The sequence below is a fragment of the Accipiter gentilis genome, chromosome 16 (genome assembly GCF_929443795.1).
Source record: "Accipiter gentilis chromosome 16, bAccGen1.1, whole genome shotgun sequence".
Classification (NCBI taxonomy): domain Eukaryota; kingdom Metazoa; phylum Chordata; class Aves; order Accipitriformes; family Accipitridae; genus Astur; species Astur gentilis.
The window spans coordinates 27,252,273-27,272,456 of record NC_064895.1 but is presented as its reverse complement, the minus strand read 5'-3'; the positions used below and the strand labels follow the sequence as shown (position 1 = coordinate 27,272,456).

At 48.7% G+C, this 20,184-nt stretch overlaps 1 protein-coding gene and 6 non-coding genes across 7 annotated transcripts; 3 read left to right on the top strand and 4 right to left on the bottom strand.

The window, feature by feature from the left end:
• Nucleotides 1-3,287: 3,287 nt before the first annotated feature.
• On the bottom strand, nt 3,288-5,593 carry LOC126046567 (gallinacin-11-like). Its single transcript, XM_049819134.1, has 3 exons — nt 5,536-5,593; nt 4,439-4,567; nt 3,288-3,415 (listed from the first exon to the last, which is right to left on the bottom strand). The coding sequence occupies exons 1-3, from the start codon at nt 5,591-5,593 to the stop codon at nt 3,288-3,290; spliced, it is 315 nt and encodes a 104-aa protein (XP_049675091.1).
• A 6,781-nt stretch (nt 5,594-12,374) lies between these two features.
• On the top strand, nt 12,375-12,446 carry TRNAW-CCA (transfer RNA tryptophan (anticodon CCA)). The gene has a single exon. It is a non-coding gene; the product is annotated as a tRNA-Trp (tRNA).
• Nucleotides 12,447-13,390: 944 nt separating this feature from the next.
• TRNAR-ACG (transfer RNA arginine (anticodon ACG)) lies at nt 13,391-13,463 on the top strand. The gene has a single exon. It is a non-coding gene; the product is annotated as a tRNA-Arg (tRNA).
• An 874-nt stretch (nt 13,464-14,337) lies between these two features.
• Nucleotides 14,338-14,410, bottom strand: TRNAR-ACG (transfer RNA arginine (anticodon ACG)). Its single transcript has one exon. It is a non-coding gene; the product is annotated as a tRNA-Arg (tRNA).
• A 983-nt stretch (nt 14,411-15,393) lies between these two features.
• TRNAR-ACG (transfer RNA arginine (anticodon ACG)) lies at nt 15,394-15,466 on the bottom strand. The gene has a single exon. It is a non-coding gene; the product is annotated as a tRNA-Arg (tRNA).
• A 944-nt stretch (nt 15,467-16,410) lies between these two features.
• Nucleotides 16,411-16,482, bottom strand: TRNAW-CCA (transfer RNA tryptophan (anticodon CCA)). Its single transcript has one exon. It is a non-coding gene; the product is annotated as a tRNA-Trp (tRNA).
• A 680-nt stretch (nt 16,483-17,162) lies between these two features.
• TRNAW-CCA (transfer RNA tryptophan (anticodon CCA)) lies at nt 17,163-17,234 on the top strand. Its single transcript has one exon. It is a non-coding gene; the product is annotated as a tRNA-Trp (tRNA).
• Nucleotides 17,235-20,184: the final 2,950 nt, after the last annotated feature.

The window sequence follows — 20,184 nt, the reverse complement described above, 5'->3', positions numbered from 1 at the left end:
TGGAAAAAGAGGCTCGGGGGGATCCTCTGCCCTTCACCTGCAGCCAGCAAAGTCCCCGAGGAGCTGATGGGTGGGAGGGTGGCAACCTGCAAGGAAAGACTCCTGAGGAGCTGCAGGGAGGAGAACGGTGCGGGCTAGGAGTGGTTCATTTTTTATCTGAGCTCGTGTGACTCTTTTCTCCAGCTGAAACCGGGGTGTGACTTTTTCCTGCCAAAAAGGCCATTCCAGCTTTGGCTTCTGAGGAATTTGGGAGGCTTCATTCCTGAGCGGACGAGCACAGAGCGCTGGTGGAGGAGGTAGCCGATTAGCTCAGCAATGCACCGCTTGGTGGTAATTATGCGATAGATAACGCGGCTCTTGCTGTAAAATCAGCCTGTGACATTCCAGCTACCCTTGCCCGGCTGCTGCCCCTGCCTGGTCCTGCTGTTTGCTGTCCCTTCAGCTGTGTTAATATAACTGTTTGTATGAATACATCCTAAACCGGATAGTTGAAAGATCAAGGTTAAAAATTCCCTTCCCCCTCAAAAAATGTAGTTCATATGCACTTGATAGAGTCAAAGTTTGCTGTCCTGGATCAGGAGGCATGAAAATCTTGATTTATGTCCCTTGAGAGATGCATAGGTATTGGGGATTTCTGTGTGAGTGATGGTGACAGGGAGGACACTCTGGAAGCCCAGCATAGAATCGTAGAATCATTTAGGGTGGAAAAGACCTTTAAGATCATCGAGTCCAACCGTTAACCTAGCGCTGCCAAGTCCACCACTAAACCATGTCCCTGAGCATCACATCTAAACGTCTTTTAAATTCCCCCAGGGATGGTGACTCCACCACTTCCCTGGGCAGCCTGTTCCAGTGCTTGGCAACCCTTTTGGTGAAGAGATTTTGCCTAATATCCTATCTAAACCTCCCCTGTTACAACTTGAGGATGTTTCCTCTTGTCCTATCACTTGTTACTTGGGAGAAGAGACACCGATCTCAGCAGAACAGCAGGGTCATATGCCTGCTGCAGTCTGATAATAATTTCCAGGTGACCCTGCTCAGATTTTGCAAAGGAGAGTATTTTTCTACCTCCTCTCCCCAGGCCATTTTTTTGATGTGTTGCATTTTCAGTGCATTTGTCCTCCAACGAAGGGGTGTGGGCTTGATTTTCCCCTGTAGCCCTCTCCCGGGCAACACTGCTCCCCTCTCCTCATCCTCTTCATGCCTTATAACTGATGACAAAGCTTGGCTGATCCCACACATCGCTGTGTCCTGTATCCTCATTTCCCTTGGGTGAGGGTGAGATGAATCCTCTCTTGGAAGGGTTGTAGGACTGCTTGCTGCTCCTTGCCGTCTCTGAGACTGGGAGGTGCGTGGTAGGTCAGGACCCACTGCATGCTGCCCCACATACTGGTCCGTTCACTAAGGATGCAGGGAAGTGAAACAACCCTGGAACTGAAAGAACTTTCTTGCCTGTGGCCCATGACAGTGTGGGTCAGGTCATCCTTGCAAAGAGAGTTTGGAAGGTGCTTTTTGATCTAAAGATGGTGTACATCTGGGCATCTTTTGTGGCTGAATGATGGGACAAAAGCTTGGATGGAGGGGCCAGGACATATTGCAGTCTTGCAAAAAATGAACCCTTCACCTCTTTGCTTTTTGCTTTTGTGAAATAATTATTGGCTTTTCCCAGAAGGGACTTGTCCCACTGATAGCACACACATACCCGCAGTTTGTTAGAATCAGTTAAAAATCAGATTTGAGGGGACTTCAACAGTCCATTCCCCTGCCTAAAGCGTGGCCATCTTCAAAACTGCCTTCTCCCACGGACATGTATGCTGTGGATTTATAGTGCACCGCACATACACTGTACAGCTGTGGATGTGTAAGTACTATCGCCGTTAATAGCATCTTCTCTGTGTTCCCTGGGCCAAGTGATGTGGACAGGCTCCTCCCCATAGCGTGGGATTCTGCGTGTGCCTTTCCACACACAAGCACAAACTGTTGGTTCATTCCAGAGTGGAAACGGGGTTTAAATGATTATGAATGCAGTACAGACAATCCAGTGCCCAACATCTCCCTGCAGAGCAAGGGATGGACCAACGTGTTAGTGCAGATGCACCGTTGTGTTAACTCCAGGGCCTGCTAATGCTCAGTTTTGTAGCTGGGCTGGGGAGAAAGGTTTCTTTATGAAAACAGGGGCAGCAAAGACAAGATACTGGGTGAGGGATGAGTGCAATGACCTTGCCAGCGGATCTGTTCCTCTCCGCCATTCAGAAGAGCAGCATAGGGTGACTGGCTGAGATTGGTTAAAACAATGGCTTAGAGAATGACCTTTCTGAAGTGTGTGCTGGGGAAGTGAACAAGCCATTTGCATTAGTTCAGGCCAGAGGAAAGGATGTCTCAGCTGTTGAGATACAGGATGATGGAAGTTTGCTGCTGCTAGGGGCTTTCTGTCCTGTGTGGGAAGGGTTTGAAATCCTCCCATCCAAGGAAGGTGCCATGGCTTGAGCTCCAAAGGTCATTTTTAGATGGCTGGGAGGTGAATGCTACCCCTCCTCGTGTTCCTCTGCAAAGACGTCCAGCTACTGAGCCTTCAAGTGGAGAAATTAGAAAGCCAGCAGTCGTGACTGGGAGCACATGGAGATGACGCTCAGAAGCAAACACTTTTTCATCTACATTTTGAATGAAACTTCTGCAGTTAATAAATTCAGACTTACCACAGAGGGAAGCACAGACTGCATAAAATGGTTTTAGATAGATTTGCCCAGTCACACATGAAGACTTCCCATAGGTAGTACCTGTGCTCCAATGGGTACAGTTTATTGGGAGAAACAGAGAGATGGGGAAGAGCAGTTGACTGGCACCCTGCTTTGGAGAATGGGAGCTGAATAGTGTGGACATGGTCTGACCATGCCTGTTGGACAGTCCTTGTTTCCATCACTTTAATAGAAGGAAAAGACATTGTCTTTCCTTCTGTTAGGAAGGAAAAGAAGGAAGGAAGAAAGGAAGACAGAAAAGGGAGGGAGGTGAAGTTTGCGTTACGAGGGGATGTGGCTTCCAAGGACATTACAGCAAAGTTTCTGTGGATTTCTGTGTGTGGGTGTAATACAGAGAGACATTCTGCCTCTTTCCCTATATATACGGCTATTAGACCTGTTTATCTAATGTTTATTGCCTTTGTTACATAAAGAAACATGTCACCTCTAGTTAATTATACACTTTGCATGTTGAGAAAACCAGACATCTTCTCTACAACATGAGGAAGAAAACTTGTTTGTATACTTTTCTGCAGTTCCGTGAGGTCTTTATTACACTTCTGTGCAGCACTTCCATTCTCCGTGAGGGCAAAGTCCCACTTGTTCTTGCAGACATTTGATTGCTGGAGGTACACAATGACCCCCCTCATCTTGACAAGTATGGAAGTTTGATGTCGTGTCTGCAATGAAAAGAATTTAAGTCAAAACAGAAAACATTACACCACCATCTAAACCAGCTCATACATGGAAAGTGTCATGAAGTTCTGGTAACTGTGTCTCCAAGAGACACAAAAAGATGGACTATGGGGGTCATCAGAGCACTTCTGTTAAAAGAGGAATTTGTGACCCACCAACTTGGAACAGAAACAACTGAGAGGGATATTGTAAAGGTATGAAGAAGGTGGATGCAGAATGACTATATTTCATTTGCAGTACAGACGTAGGTGGTACTGAATAAAATTATGTGGGAAGAGGTTTTAAAACAAACAAGGACTTCCTAATAAGGGGGGAAATCCAGTAAAGACTTTTAAACACAAACACAAAGATGCCTAAATCTAAAAATCCTGAGCTGCAAATTCATGAAAGCCAGAAGAATATATAAGGACGTGTAATTATATGGTTGTGATGTTCATTAATAGTCCCATTACACACACAGAGTAACTGTATAGAAACATCCACTTGTGGCCATGGACAGGTACAGGATGCTGCATCAGATGAACCTTAGGTCTGATTAGCACAGTTGGCTATAAAGCATATATTGATTAATGATATACTTTGACTGTTGAGGAACTCCAAAAATAAGCAAGTCCAGAAAGAATTAGATAAATTTACAAGGAAGAGGTCAGCCAGCACCTATTAAACATAGCAGTGTGGATGCAGCCAGCAGTCCCCCAGCAGATGATTATGGGAAGTTATATCACGGAAGGAAGACTCCGTGTGGATCACAATTTTTATTTTATTTCCCCTGGCATCTGTTCTGTTGGAGATAAGATGTTGGGCTACATGGTATTTGGCCAGCCCAAAATGGCAATTCTGTTCCTGTGCTCCGTGCCGACGTTAGTGGAGGAACAGACAGGTCCATCTTTGTAGGTGGGAGGAGATGGCTTAGGCCATTTGAAGACAAAGAGAGTAAGAGCGTGTTTTGCTGACTTTAGTAATGTCCTCTCCAACATTGCCTGCCTGGGCAGGGTTGCCACACATACCTATGCAGCAGGTTTTCTGACGCCGAGAGCAAGTTCCAAAAGCAGCAAATGGTTCTGGGCAGGATTTTGAATGGAAGCAGAAACCATGGTATCCAACACAACGTAAGGTGTCTTTGGGCAAGCCGAGACCTACAGGAAGAATGGGATTCCCAGCTGTGCTGCAGGATCAGTCCATTTCTCATGGTCTTCCTCGTGCTGAAACCCCACGGACCCCAATCAGGGCTCTGATACAAATACCCCCAAAGCCCAAGGCAGCTTTTCCAAAAGGTTTGAGAAGCCTCATGGGAACTCAGAGGACTCCGAGGAAAGCCTTTGTAAAACTAGAGAAAAATGTAGCTGTTGATGGCAAGTTTCTGAACATCCTCTGGGCATGCATGTTGTAGTGGGTAGGGACAGCCCAGCCTTTGGACGCTTCTGAGTTCTGGACTGCAATGCTGCAGGCCGGTCATGCAAGAGACAGCATGATGCTTGTATGCCCTGAGATGTACCTATGACTGCCTTTAAAAAAATAAATATCAAAAGCTGGGATCTGGCCCAGTTAACAGGGACAAACGGTTTGCCCAGTTCCTTCCTTCTCTGAAAGCTTTAATCCAAGATGGGGAGTTTCATTAAGCATGAAGAAAACCTAGGCTAAAACCACAATCGGTATATGAGTCAGTGCAGCCGGAGGGCTGAGGAAGGGGAACCAGCATATCCAGAGAGCTTAAGTAAACTTCACTGGTGTAGTTCAACTTGAGTAATACAAGGGAACACCTCTGCCACTCTTCTACTGTACACAAAGGAGACAATTTATGACCCTGGGGTAAGAAAAGGCAGATAATTTCCATGGTACCATCTTCCAGTAGTGCCACAAAGTGGCATAAAGAGACTTCAAATAGTCATATGGAGCCAACAGCCAGTAGTGGCTTCTGTAGGGAAGTTCTGGTTTGACATCTGCTCACCATAGGTTATTTTTTCACTTCTGCTTCTAGACTGAGAAATAGGGAACAGCTCTAACGAAAGGAGCTGAAGAGCACGGAGGAGTATATTCTGCACCACCGCACAAGCTAGCCGTACCTCCTACACAGGCAGACCCCAGCGTGGGTCTTGCCCCTTACCTGGAACAGCCTGGAGGAGGAAAAGGAGAAGAGCCATGAGGCAGGAGAAGAGCTTCATGGTGGAAGGTCTCAGCTGCAGTGTGGAGACAGGGCCACGACGCCAGAACCTTTGAGCAGGGGAGGAGGGAGCACTCTTGCATTTATAGGGCTGTGGGAACAGACCTGGCTCGCCAGGGGACCTTGGCAGTGGTGAGTGCGGAAGGCAATGAGGACAGCTTGACCGCTGCACACGGCTAAACCTGAACAATGGCAGAGGGTCACAAAACCAAGCCGAGAAGTAACTATATCTCCTTACGTGGCCACTGGGAAGGCTGTTTCTCAATACTGACCCACCCAGAGAGCATCGTTACTTGTAACTTCAAAGATCAGGGTGGTTGGTAATGGACCACCCAGAGACAATTAGCCATCGTTCTGGTGGGAGAGAAGGCACCTGGGAGTATCAGAAGACTGTCATTGATTTTGAGTATAGCAGAGGGTCCAAGGTGCTACGGCAATGTTTGCAGTCTCCATTCATCCATGCAAAGAAATTATTTTTTTTGCATCATTTCCCAAATTGAAAAATAAACCTTGAACCACCTAAACAACCAACTTTCTTTCTGAAAATATTAGTTGGTTGATATTATGGACTCAGTTCAGTTGCCCAAATATATAGGCCTAACTCCTGTGCCTGCCCTAGGGTATCCAAAGAATCTCATGGGACTACCTGGTAAGACACAGGACCTCTGAGACAATCTGCATACGACTAGAGGGGCAAATGGATGGCCATGTGTATGGTCTAACTTATTTAAAATGGCACTGGACACTCACGTGTGGTCAACTGACTGAAGCTCAGTGGTGGTGGTCCGTGCCACACTCAGATACCGAGATGTAGGCAACTACAATGGATGTGGCTGCATGGGAATGAGATGTTTAATTAGTGGTTCTAGGACTCAAATCACCTGTTTAGCTACAGTGGGACCTCAGGAGCCAACACATGTGCAGAAACCTGCACTGTAGATAGTTTTACGTAGCTGGCCGAGTCCAGAGCTAAGAGCATCTATTGTCATTACAGATGCCTCAGGGATCCCATCTGGCCTCCGGCTGCTGCTCCATGAGGGTGCAGATCCCCCATAGCTCCTGCATGATATCTGCCAGCCTCAGGCAGACATCGATATTTTTATTGCCACAGGGCCTCTCAAACAGCTCTAGTCTCTATGTCTGTGCAACCGGGCCAATTCCTAAACGTTCTTCTCAGTTGTGAACTTTTGGTTGTTGCTATTTTGCAGGAAAAAAAAAAAAAAAAAAAAGAAAGAAAAAAAGAGAAGGTTATAGAATTGCTTGTAAAGTCCTGCTTTGTGATGCAATAATCAAAAGGTTTGATACAAAATCAAGTACTTCTAGTAGCAAGGAATCCTGTTCTGAAACACCACTGTGTCAGCTAGACCACTCCCCGTGTAAGCAGGAGACCCAGGGTACTGTCCCCACTCCAGTAGATGTATGATTTTTTTTTAATACGACATACAACAGGGTAAAGAAGGTAAAATGAACAGTTTTCTTTAGTACATGCTAGTCTGAAAAGGAGCACTAATGGATTTAAGGACCCCAGGGAAAAACAGAACTGGAGCTAGGTCTCACATATCCTAGCTACAGAGCTGTCAGACAAAAGAAATAATAATGTCCTCTTATCCAGCAGTGTTGTATGAAACAGCCCTGAAAAGTCTGTCTTCCGTATGAATTGTTGCAGTGAATGTAAGCTGCATCTACAACTTGCCTTTGTGTAACAAAATCCAAATTTATTTGTAAAGAGAAAGCCTACCCCTAATTTTCCATGCTTGGATATCTAGTTTCCTGTATCTGAATGTGTATGGATTTAGATACCCAGCTGGTTTAGGTTTTTTCCTAACCTACAGCCTGTGTTGCATGCATAGCTGAACTTCTGAGTGATGCACCAAGCTGGAAAACAAAAAGGGCTTTGATTTGGACTTAAGTGAACTGGGACTTCTCCAGGTTACTGCTATGAAATTGCCATTGGAAAAAAAAATTACTTCACTTAACGTGAAAAGTTGTGTTCATACTGAAATGAAACTTTTTGCGCTGTGCAGGTGTAAGACACAAAGGAAATAAGAGTTGGGTCTTTGGAAACCCCCTCATGAAGTGGTGCTGCCTTAGTTTTATCCAGGCTGTTCAGCAGCAGAAAGAACCAAACTCCAGCCTGTCTTTTGTATCCAGAAAACAGCTGAGGAACAGTCAGCATCTCCAACTGAAGTATCACCCATGCTATTTTCTCTCCAGAATTATTTAATAAATGTAAACAATATCTGCAAACAGTTTGCAGATCCCCTCACAACTTTGGGACCAGATCCTTGCAAACTTCACGCAAGCATCAAACTATTCTTTCTTAACTAAGAAAGGATCCTGGGTCTACTCTGGGATAGCCCTCAGGCAGACTTCGGTCCATAACTCTCTCCTGCTAGTTTTTGAGGTTGCCTTAGCCATCAGGCTCTTCTGGAGCAAGTCTCTTGTGATGTCTCCTGCTGTTCCTTCTGTATTAAAGAAGAAAAGTGCAGGGCATGGCTCAGAAAACAGAGGTGGGTTTCAGCCACGTGGTCATAGGTGTCTCAATATAATCTAGGTGTCTGAGCTCCCGTTTTCAACAGTGGGTAGGGGATTTCTGTGGCCACGAGGTAGTCATCTAGTGATGTTTCAGGCACCCGTGGGTATGAGGCTTGACCAATACCATACCTCAAATGCTTTAGGGATGCCCATAAACTAGAAATGAGTTGTTGTCCACTCTCTGCTCCAAGGAGTCCTGAGGAAATGCTTTGTCACTTTTCTGTTTTTTTCAAGGATTGTTTGACAAACAAAAAGGATTTTTTTTTTTTCTTTACAACACCTTTCACAAAACAAAATAAAATTATTTGCTATTTTTATAGATGTGTTGCCCATTACCCCTTGTTGCTTTCTCTTGGGTATCAGTGTTGCATCACAGGACATACAGCAGGGTCATACATGAGGCGCAGAGCATCAGAGTTTGCAGATATCATGAGCAGCACTCTCAGTTTTGCAGGTGTACAAAGAGCAGAGGACAAGTGAGATTGATGACACAGTTTTCATAAGGATCTGTCTGTACAGTGTTTGAACTGTGCTACCAGCAGCCATAGTGAAACGGGAGCTGACAGCACAGGTTCTCCTTCAGAGCAGAAGAAACCACCGTCACTTGAGCCTGTTCCTATACGTGATATTTATTAATGTTGTTCTGACCCAGTGGCCTTGATATCAACACTATAAACCTCGCCTTTAGTCAGTGTGCATTGTTCTCTGCCTTTCTGGTTTCTTTGTTAGCTTTTCATTTCAAATTTACAGGTGCCATTAAGTGTCCCGGGCAGCCGTGTGGTCAGAGAGCTATTTGTGTCCATTTTCAGGAACTCCAGGGAAATGGATAAAACAAAGACCTTGACAAGAAAACTTCAGTTGGTTCAGGTTCCCACTGAAGCCAAGGGGAGTATCTCAGCTCTCAGACAGGACCTAACATTGTACGTTGTCAGACTGGAGCAGGAACTCAGCTTTCTAATTCTGCAAAGTTATTTTTTAAATTGCAAAAAGTCGACCTGTTTCTGAATCTGTCTATTCTGAAAACCATGAATCTTTCCCTGGGACTCCCATCCCTTTGAGAGTATGAGGAAGGGAGTATGCATGAGAAGGGAGGACTCCCCTTTCATTTTGAAATTTTCAGTCAATGGGCCTGGGACAGCTCTGAAGTAACCTCGGACACTAAAATTATGGGAAACATCTGCTTCCCCCAAGAACTTATACAGATTTGCATTATGGCAATGTAAATCAGCAGAATTTGATTGCAGTTGGGTTGCAGTGCTCCTTGAACTAGCTGAAAACCCTGACCTTATTTATAACATTGTAAGGCATTGGAAAGGTGTATTGGGGGGAAAATGGGGTGTTCTGCTGAGAAGTTTGAAAATTTCAATATACTATCAAACTGATCTCATACAGACATCAATATATTCTGCTTAAAAATAAAAATGAGCACAGCAAAGCCAAGCATCCAGAAATATCTCCTGCATCTGTTCAAGGTATTTTATGTCCCTAGTAATCTATCAACTATCTAACACACGAATACACACCTGTGCGGAGACACCTACTTTAAATGGCCAAATTTTTGAGCTGACTCCCACCCTCAGGCAGGATTCAGTTGCCTGAACATAATATCACTATAGATGTCGTAGAACATCCAAGATATTTGCAAGGGACAGAGATCTGTGGGATACTCAATGTTTCTGAGGGGGCAAATAGAGACCAGGCAGCATATCCCACGAGACAACACTAGACACCTGAATTTAGGCAGCTGAATCTCTCCCGTTATGTCGTGCAGTTGGAAATTAAGCCAGTACCAGAGTGGGATAGACGAGGAGAGGTGACACTGGGAGGTGGTCAGAGGGGCACAGGCAGAAGGCGAAGCTCCCCGTGGTCACATCTGAGGCTGCACTTCTACAAAACTGTGGGCTGGTGGGGAGAAAGTCTAAAAGAGACCAGTGGTACTGAATAGCCAAAAAAAAAAAAAAAAAAAAAAAAAAAAGGAGTGGTGAGGGCTGTGGAGAAAGAACTGTATTCCCAGGAAGGGAACAAGCTGAATTTTCAGCCTGGCCTAGGGATGGAGGGTCCTTCACTGAGCAAAACGCATCTCCAGCCTGGCTTCGCGGGTTGTGGAGCCCATGGGCTGGTTCATGGCTCCCTCTTGCGGGAAGAGAGGCTGGAGGAGGAATGGACAGCAAGGTCCTTCTGGTGATGGACAGATAGGTGACTGCCTCTCTGCTCCATCTTCAGCAGGGATAACTCACAGAGGGAATGCGGGACAATTATTAATAAGTTTGAGGAGCAGGGATGGGGTTTGGTTTCAGGCATCCAATTTTAGGGACTGGAGTGAGTTGCGCACATCCAGGAGAAGTGTGTCACTATAAAGTTAACTTTTTTCTAACTTCATGTGATTTTATATCACTTACATAACTTTAAAAAACTTTGTAACTGCGGTAAGAATGGGAGCGCTGCTGCCTAGCACGCAGGCAGGTATCTTCCTTGTAGACACATCCAAGTTTCTAAAGCAGCATCCCACCCCAGGAGACCTTCCCCTAGTGCTTCATGCCTTGCTAATCAATGCTGCCTTGTACAGTCAGACAGCAGTAACCACATGATACCAGTTTGGTTTTGTTTTTTTTTTTAAATAAAACTCATTTTTAAAAGCTTGAAAATGCAGGATTTCAGAGAGTCTTCTGCCAAGATTCCTTTTTTCACAAAAGAAGAACGTTTCCATGTAGAAAAGTATACTACCACTAGCCCAGGTGAGAGTGCTGTGACTTGCTCCCAAACAATTATCCACAAACAGAAATCTAATAAAGTTCAGCAGTGGTCTTTCCCTCCAAATGAATATCGTATATCTCATGTTTGTACGCAATACATACAGATAGTGGACGAGTAGCTCATTGGCTATGCAGTTCAAGCAAACTGCTAGATAACTATATCCACTGCAGAAAATAAATGAATCTGTTAAACTATCAATTATGCCATTCCTCATTTGGGTGCTGTAATTTTCATTTGCATTAATAAACCATTTTCTCAGTTTTTGTCCTCATTTCTCAAGGATTTTTCTGAAATGGATCATTCTTAATAACAACACTAAATTCTGCTTTGCATCACAAACTTGTACACTTATATTAAATAGTTTATTTTCTTTAAAAAGAAAGACATGTATTAGCAACAGTGTCAGACCTCTAAGATTTTTAACATGACCTCTGGGGCAAGCAGGAACTGAGTGCAAAGATGTCAGAATTTGTGACACTAGGCAGAAGGTAGAGCAGTGAGGAACAATGCGGGATGAAATGGAGGTGGAGCAAAGCAAAGATGGATTGAGCAGAAAAAAACATGCTCTGAAAGAGAAAGGGAATGGGAGAGATGGAGGCGCAGCGACCCTGCTTCTATCCAGTCCTGCAGGATGTCCAGATGAAATGGGACATTGATGAACAAGGTGTAACAACAGCTGGTTTTGAGAAAAATGCCTGATGGATTTCTGTTAGAAAAATGTCTTAGTGCTGGCAGAATACACGACAAAGCAAGGGAATAAGCCAGAGCCAGGGCAATACCCAAGGTTGTTACCCACCACTTCCAGAAGGACACCAGGACAACCTGATTCCCATCACCTCCACCATGGCCAGGCTGTGGGCAGGGTTAGGTCGAGTCAGGCAGGACTCAACCCTGCAGTCTTCTGGTGCATTGTCCATTGCACCACTGGCCCCAGCCCCCTGCCCATATGATGCCCCCACTACGTCCCTGCCCCAGCCAGCCTGGTACCCAGCAGACTTCCTCCAGCATGCTGGGATGGGCATGGAGTTGGAGAGGAAGAAGGAAAGTTTCGTCTCCTCTCTGACACCTTTGTCCATGACAACCTTGTACTGACCACCATGGGGAAAGGCCTGGACAGCCAGAACTGGGGGTGAACTTTGCCTGCACTGGTGAGATCTCTTGCCTTCCTTGCAGAAGGTCCAGCTGCCATTCCCGGCTAAACCAGGGTTTGGTTACCTACATCAGGAGCTGTAGTGTCCATCTGCGACTGGGCTGAGCCCATGGGCTGTCTGCTCTTCACACCGTCCACCGCTATTTCTGGGTGCGTACACCTGGGTGACTCCTGGCCCTGCAGAACACCCCATCCCATTCTGCACTTTTATCTCCCACTGTGGACTCCTTTCTCCAGCCAGTCCTTGGCCACCCTTCCTGGCCACCCCCTGGCCGCCCCCCTGCAGAAGACATCCTCCCTGCCCAGACCGGGGCCGGGCCAGGGTCCGGCACCCCTCCGCCCCGACCTCGTGGCGCAAGGGCAGCGCGTCTGACTCCAGATCAGAAGGTTGTGTGTTCGAATCACACCGGGGTCAGCCTGGCCGCAACGCTCCGCACCCTCCCTATTGACTCTGCTTTTCTCGGGGGCTGCTCGGATGGAGGGGCACCTCGGGAACAGCTCAGAGGGGAACACGACGCCCAGACCTTTCCTTTCGCACAGCCTCTGCTGCTTGCAGGTGATGGAGCATGAGCAAAGCACATGCCAATGCAGCAAGGTCTTGGGCTCTGCTGCAGGTGGCCTCATCAGCAAGATGAAGGAGCTGAACCCTTCCTCAGGAAACTGCAACAAGATTCATAACTGCATGCTCACCCGCTCCGGGGGGACCTGGACTTTTCAAACCTCAGGCAATATTTCCCAAAAAGGGTAACATGAGGACTTCTGGAGGGGAGCCAGGGCAATTACTCAATGACAGGTCATGGCAACAGGGACAGGTTTCCGAAGAACAACATGACAAGTTTTTTCAAGAAGAGTCAGGAGCGTCTGGGGAGCTCTAATCTGCTCAGCCTCACTCACCTAAGAGCCCGCAAGAAGGCAACGGAGGAAATACTCCCCAAAGCCATGCCCAAATGAAGGAAGGCTGTGATGATGACTGCAGACAGACACCATGGATTTACCAAGGGCAGACCGCTCTTGGCCAACGTGACGGGTTTCTTCAAGGAGATGTCTTCCTCGGTGTTCAAGAGGACACCAGGGAACATCGTTCATCTGGACTTTGGTTTGACCTCTGACAGGGTCTCCCACACTGTAGCGGGACGCGGAGACGGAGCGCCTGAGCCGAATCACAAGGCAAAGCCCAGTGGCGGGACCAGGGGGCCGAGGGGGCGGCTTGCGGTCAGCGCTTGGCGGTCCGGCTGCCGTTCCTCACTGCTTGACGTCGCATTGGGTGGTGTTTGGTGTCTTGGTGCTGAGCCCAGAGGGTGTTCTGCAGAACGAAGGGGGCGAGCAGCCTGCGGGGGGCACAGGGGTGGCCAGGGGCCGGGGCCAGTGGCGCAATGGACAACGCGCCTGACTACGGATCAGGAGACTGCAGGTTCGACTCCTGCCTGGCTCGACACTTTTAGCCTGGAGGCGGCTGCTTCTGCGAGGGCTTTTCTCCTCCTGACCACCATCCGTCCATGGCAATAATCCCTCCTCTTGAGCTGGTGGCTATATCCTCGCAGTTGGCCTTCGTGGGTGCAAGGGTATACTGATGACTCTTGTTCAAGTTGTTGTTTTCCAGGACTTTCTGTGCCCTTTTTTGCACAGCTGTTTTCTTGACGGTTGCCCCCAGCCTGTAGTGCTGCATGAGGTTATCCCATCCCAGATACAGGGTGCTGTTTGCCTTTGCTGAACTTCTTTCACCCTGTCCAGGTCACTCTGAATGAGCTGTGTCTGCCAGTGTCAGCTGCTTCCCTCCCCACTGGTGTCGTTGGTGAAAATTCCATGAACACGATAGGTTTCATCCTATCCTGTTGCTGAGTATGTCAATGAAGGTGTCCAATAGCATCAGTGTCAGCATTGACCCCGGAGGAGCGCTAGGAGCAATTAACCACCATTTGCCCTTCCAGCCCCTTCAAGCCAATATCCCAGACCATTTTCCACCCACCCCTTACCCACGGTTACTAGTGAGACTTCAGGCAGCTTTTACTCAGTGGTGCTCAGGAAGACAGAGAGGAGATCTGCACAGGGCTTATGAAGAAAACACACACTCAGAGACCTCAGGGGCAATCTTGCTGCCCGGTAGTCTAAGAAATCAGCAGGTCAGGCCAAAGAGGACTTGAGGAGCGCTGGCTCTTGAAGCAGGTGGCAGCTTTGATGTAGCGTGCTGCAAAAATGACATTCCTGTGATGCTGATGCCAGACAGTTGGATCAAAAGCCTGGAAGGGAAGGATCTCATGAAGACAGCTGTCCCTTGTCACCTCCACAACAACCAGACAGTTTCAGGGCGAGCCAGGCAGGAGTCGAACCTGCAGTCTCCTGATCCGTAGTCAGGCGCGTTGTCCATTGCGCCACTGGCCCCGGCCCCTGGTCACTCCTGGTGCCCCCCCCCATGTTTTCTGTACCCCCTGGATGTTTTGGTGGTCAAAGAGAAGTGGCAAGACCCCACCTAGCTCTCTCCTGCCCCATCCATGACAGCCTTGCCCTACTCATCTATGGGAGAGAGGTCAGTATTGGTCCCACTGGTCCTACCACGCAGGAGAAGTGGTCCCTGTGCTAAGCACCCCCCACCAAGGAGGCCAGGCAGCAAGGGCAGGTGGTGGTCTGCAGCCCCTCAGCTGCTCTGGTGGGTTGGAGGTGACATCTTGCCTGCCCCATGGGAGGTATGGCTACAATTCCCAGCCAACGCAGGGCTTGGAGCAGCCCAGGGCTCTCTGGAGCTGCGGTGCACAGCTGAGGGTTGAGCTCAGCCCAAGGCCACCAGTTTTGTCCTCCACTTAGTCCTGCTTGATGGCAGAGGGCAAAGCAGGTGAGCTGTGGGTAGCAAGATCTTGTTTGATGGCCAATTGGTCTGGGCTAGCCAGTACATGGGCAACTTTGACCTTCCTTTTCCAAGCCACATGCAGCGTGAAGGTACCACAGAGGTGGTGACAAGCCCATGAGTCTGACAACATGGGATGGAGCAGCAAAAGAACATGGAAGCAGGAACTTCCCATTGAATAATAGAGTGATTCAGGTTGGAAACTACATGTGGAGGTCTCTAGTCCAAATTTCTGCTCAACTTATGACATTCAGATCAGTGTCTTGCCTGCTTGAACTCTGAATAACTCCAAAGATGAAGAGTCCACAGCCTCTCTGGGCCCCTCTTTCAGTGATTTACCACCCTCGTGGTGAAATTTTTTTGCCAGTGTATCCAGTCAGAGCTTTCCCTGATGCAAGGGAAGCTTTGTTGTGCAGGAAGCCCAGCAAGAAGGGAGAAACTCCAGGCAAAGGCAGGCCACCATGGAGAATAGAGGTGCCCTGTCACCATCAGTACTACGGCCAGGCCGTGGGCAGGAAAATGTCGAGCCAGGCAGGAGTCGAACCTGCAGTCTCCTGATCCGTAGTCAGGCGCGTTGTCCATTGCGCCACTGGCCCCAGCCCCTGGCCACCCCTGTGCCCCCCGCAGGCTGCTCGCCCCCTTCGTTCTGCAGAACACCCTCTGGGCTCAGCACCAAGACACCAAACACCACCCAATGCGACGTCAAGCAGTGAGGAACGGCAGCCGGACCGCCAAGCGCTGACCGCAAGCCGCCCCCTCGGCCCCCTGGTCCCGCCACTGGGCTTTGCCTTGTGATTCGGCTCAGGCGCTCCGTCTCCGCGTCCCGCTACAGTGTGGGAGACCCTGTCAGAGGTCAAACCAAAGTCCAGATGAACGATGTTCCCTGGTGTCCTCTTGAACACCGAGGAAGACATCTCCTTGAAGAAACCCGTCACGTTGGCCAAGAGCGGTCTGCCCTTGGTAAATCCATGGTGTCTGTCTGCAGTCATCATCACAGCCTTCCTTCATTTGGGCATGGCTTTGGGGAGTATTTCCTCCGTTGCCTTCTTGCGGGCTCTTAGGTGAGTGAGGCTGAGCAGATTAGAGCTCCCCAGACGCTCCTGACTCTTCTTGAAAAAACTTGTCATGTTGTTCTTCGGAAACCTGTCCCTGTTGCCATGACCTGTCATTGAGTAATTGCCCTGGCTCCCCTCCAGAAGTCCTCATGTTACCCTTTTTGGGAAATATTGCCTGAGGTTTGAAAAGTCCAGGTCCCCCCGGAGCGAGTGAGCATGCAGTTATGAATCTTGTTGCAGTTTCCTGAGGAAGGGTTCAGCTCCTTCATCTTGCTGATGAGGCCACCTGCAGCAGAGCCCAAGACCTTGCTGCATTGGCATGTGCTTTGCTCGTGCTCCATCACCTGCAAGCAGCAGAGGCTGTGCGAAAGGAAAGGTCTGGGCGTCGTGTTCCCCTCTGAGCTGTTCCCGAGGTGCCCCTCCATCCGAGCAGCCCCCGAGAAAAGCAGAGTCAATAGGGAGGGTGCGGAGCGTTGCGGCCAGGCTGACCCCGGTGTGATTCGAACACACAACCTTCTGATCTGGAGTCAGACGCGCTGCCCTTGCGCCACGAGGTCGGGGCGGAGGGGTGCTGGACCCTGGCCCGGCCCCGGTCTGGGCAGGGAGGATGTCTTCTGCAGGGGGGTGGCCAGGGGGTGGCCAGGAACCCCAAGAGAAGGGCTGTGGAGGTAGAGAAGACAGAGCCAGGCCTTGAACAGAGGTCGGCCAAGTCGTCCCCACAGCACGGTGACCCTGCTGGAGGGTGAAAGCCAGGGGAGGAGTCGGGCAGAGGCACGGAATGACCAGCATGGGTCCAGGGTATGTGGGGGCAGCTGAACTCAAAGCACACTCCACTCTCTTGTTAGGGGGAAGGTGACCCCAGCCAGGCTGTGCAAAAGGCATGAGGGTCCCTCCTGCCACGGGGCTTGAGGTGGGTGCTGTGCATCTGCTGGGTGAATGGGGCGTCTCTCCCCAGGGAGTTGGTGGGCCACCATCCCTCCTGCCCCTCTGGAGACACCACGCTCAGGAGCCTGTTTCTGCTGGGAGAGGCCCTGCAGGGCTGCTCTGGGTGATGGTCATGCTTTGGCCTTCTTCCTCCGAAGTTCCTCATTTAGAGCCCTCTTTGCAGGCTTAGCAAGGCGACTGGCAAAAATGCTCCCACTCCTCTGTCAGGTGAATCAAAAGTCACCTGTCCTCAAAGAACAGGCCATGGCCATAAAGTCCAGGATGACATTTGGACAGAGCATCTCTCAGCCTTGACCTCGTGGCGCAATGGTAGCGCGTCTGACTCCAGATCAGAAGGCTGTGTGTTCAAATCACACCGGGGTCAGGAGAGATGTCCCACCTCCACGGGTAGCACTGTGAGATGGGCATCTCGTGGGCCATTGTTTTTGCCTTCCCACTCTGTACCCTACAGCCCTGGTGAAGGGCAATAAATGAGCCACGGCAGAGTGGTCTTTCCTTGCTGGACCAGTGTTGGGAAGTATCTGGATAGCTTCAGCCTTCCCTCGTCCTATGTCTACAAAGGAGATAGGATTAGTTGCCATCCCATCTGTGGCTCCACATCTGGGTACCACTTCTTCTCATCCAAATCCCCCTCCAGAAGGGCAAGGGCATCTGACTCCAGATGAGGACTTCTACAAAAACCCCAGCCTGCAGTCTCCTGTTCTTTAGCAGGGCACATTATCCATTGCAGCACTGGCCCTTGCGAGGCTGGCACCCCATGGCAACATGTTCCCTTGTTGCTGTTTGTGATTTTTCCTCCCATCTAATCACTGTGCGCTCTGAGAAAAGTCTAGGTCCATCTATAACCTGCTGCTAAGTGGTTGAAAGCTGGGATAAGATCCCTTTGCGTATTCTTCTTCAGATTGAATAAACCCGATTCTTTCCATATCTCAAGTCCCCCGTCACCTTGGTGGCTTTCACTGGACTTGCTTTTCTACGTCAGTGTCTTTTTGTTGATTCTGTTGAAACACCTGGCTGTGGGCAACTGAAACCAAGCTGTCAGGACTAGTCATCAGGGTCTTTATCTCTCTACTTACTCTCTTCCTGGCTCCCCATGCATTTCTTGGTGAGATGGACAGAGGGGATGGAGGGCTGGAAAACAAGGAGACTCAGAGCTATGGGAATGACCTTCTATGAGTTATAGTTCATTAGATGTAGTTGAACTTTTTAAGGGCTCTTTGAAGGTGAATTTTAAAAGACATAAACAGGATATATAATGAAAAGAGACAATAGGGCGATGAGAAAAGCAAGAAAAGAGTGTGTGGGGGGGGCATTTCTCCTGCTGTACCCACACCAGGGGTGCACCCTCCCACAGCAGGTCCAGGCTCGAGCATTTAGCAGGAAGCAAAGTCCTACAGTTCTGCATCCTGCACACAGAGGAGGGCATTGACCAACAGTCTGTGAGAACAACGCAAGTGTTGGACTCACCTAACAAGGCAGCCTTGAGCTCGCACCTCCAATGAACTCAGGCGTTCCTGATGTTTTGGACAACAGCTGAATGCTGATATCTGAACGTAGTACTAGACTAACATCTCCAGAAGCTCATGTAGCTATTTAGCAAGTGAGGAAGATCAGTTCAGGGTATCTGGTAGATGAAGTGTCTCAAAAAGGTAATTTCCATGGATTCATGGGTGATGGGATCGCACATGGGCTTTGGCAATGCTGCTGTCCTGAAAGTGCAAGGAGCTTAATCTACCGGACACAGGCTGTCCTGTCTGACCACCCAGCCCTGGGAGACCCCCTTTCTGCCTATAGCTTGCCTGGCACCATCTACAAGTGTCTTTGGGAGTGGGGGCAGAGGGGAAAATAGACAACCCCTGGGCTCAGACCATCCCACGGCTGGGCATCACAGCTCTAGAGAGCCCTGGGGATGCCCTAAGCCTGACATTGCCTGGGGATCACAGCCACAGACAGAAGGCAGAAGAATTTGATGAACCAAGGAGGGCAAGGTCCTCAGGGTGCTTCCGCTGCTCCTAGCCCTGTGCCAAAAAACCCTAAGTGTAGCTCCTTCTGTGACTCTCATTCTCACTTATCTGATGAACGTAGACCTAAGGGCCTCTCTCCCATGTCCCAAAATTCCCGGTGCATCACCGGTGGGTTGAGCGAGAGGAGGATTTCACTGGTGGCTGTCCTCCAGATGTCGCTACCTCACTGCTGTGTGATGTCCCCGGCTCTTCCAAAAACGAATAAGCAAGGGGAGCACCCGAAGGCAGGGGAGATGTCTCCTGACTGTGCTGACAAATGCACACAGCTGTGACATGGGGGAAAACACTGCAGCTGGAATCTGTACATGCCAAATCCTCTATGTGCTGGGTGCATTCACTCAGCTGCGATCGCTGCTGAACCAGGGGCAAGATTTGTACCACTACTCTGTCTCTGTAATGTGATTTTCCGTCCCTTTGACTGCTCTGAATGGGAAGAAACTCAGGTATTTCCTTTTGCAGATCTTCCACAGCTGAAAAAAACACAACATAGTACAGGTTGCTAGATGTTTTTGGTGGGAGTGCTAGCACTTGAAAGAATGGTATTATTCTGGTATACTTCTGGTTAGAAGTATTATTTTGAGACCAGCTCTGGATTTTCTGTGTCTGGTGAAAATAATTACAGATACTTTAAATATACTGTCAGGCAGCGAGAATTTTTTCTGGCTGTATAAGCATGTGTGCCACTCCTGTGTCACCAGGCTATGCCCACTTGTAGCGTGATCCCATGGCTGCGCTGGACGCTGAAGTTTCATTTTCATTTCCCTCCACCCTGGTGACTCAAGGCTCGGTGTCTAAGTTGAGGACAAGGTCACATCTCCCTATTAGCAATCAAGGTAAGGTCATTTTTGTTCTACTGGACCTTTTTTAAGGATAAAGATCCTCCTGTTTGTGAAGGGAGGCTAAGTCCTAGGCACTGGTGACAATAACAAGGTCTTTAGTCCCTTTTTCTCTCAATATCTGAATCACCAATGGTACGGCTGCTGGAGAAGTGATGGAATCTGGTAAGATCTAATTCCCAAGCTTTGGGTCTCTTGTTTTCTCTGGTCAGGCCTATCCCTGGAGGCTCTTATCCCTATCCCTATTTACATCTAAGGCTCATCCCTGCCTTACTGTAGAGCAGGGTGTCCTGGTTTCGGCTGGGATAGAGTTCATTTTCTTTCTAGTAGCTGGTACAATGTTATGTTTTGGGTTCAGTATGCGAAGAATGTTGATAACACACTGATGTTTTCAGTTGTTGCTAAGTAATGTTTACACTAAAGTCAAGGATTTTTCAGCTTCTCCTGCCCAGCC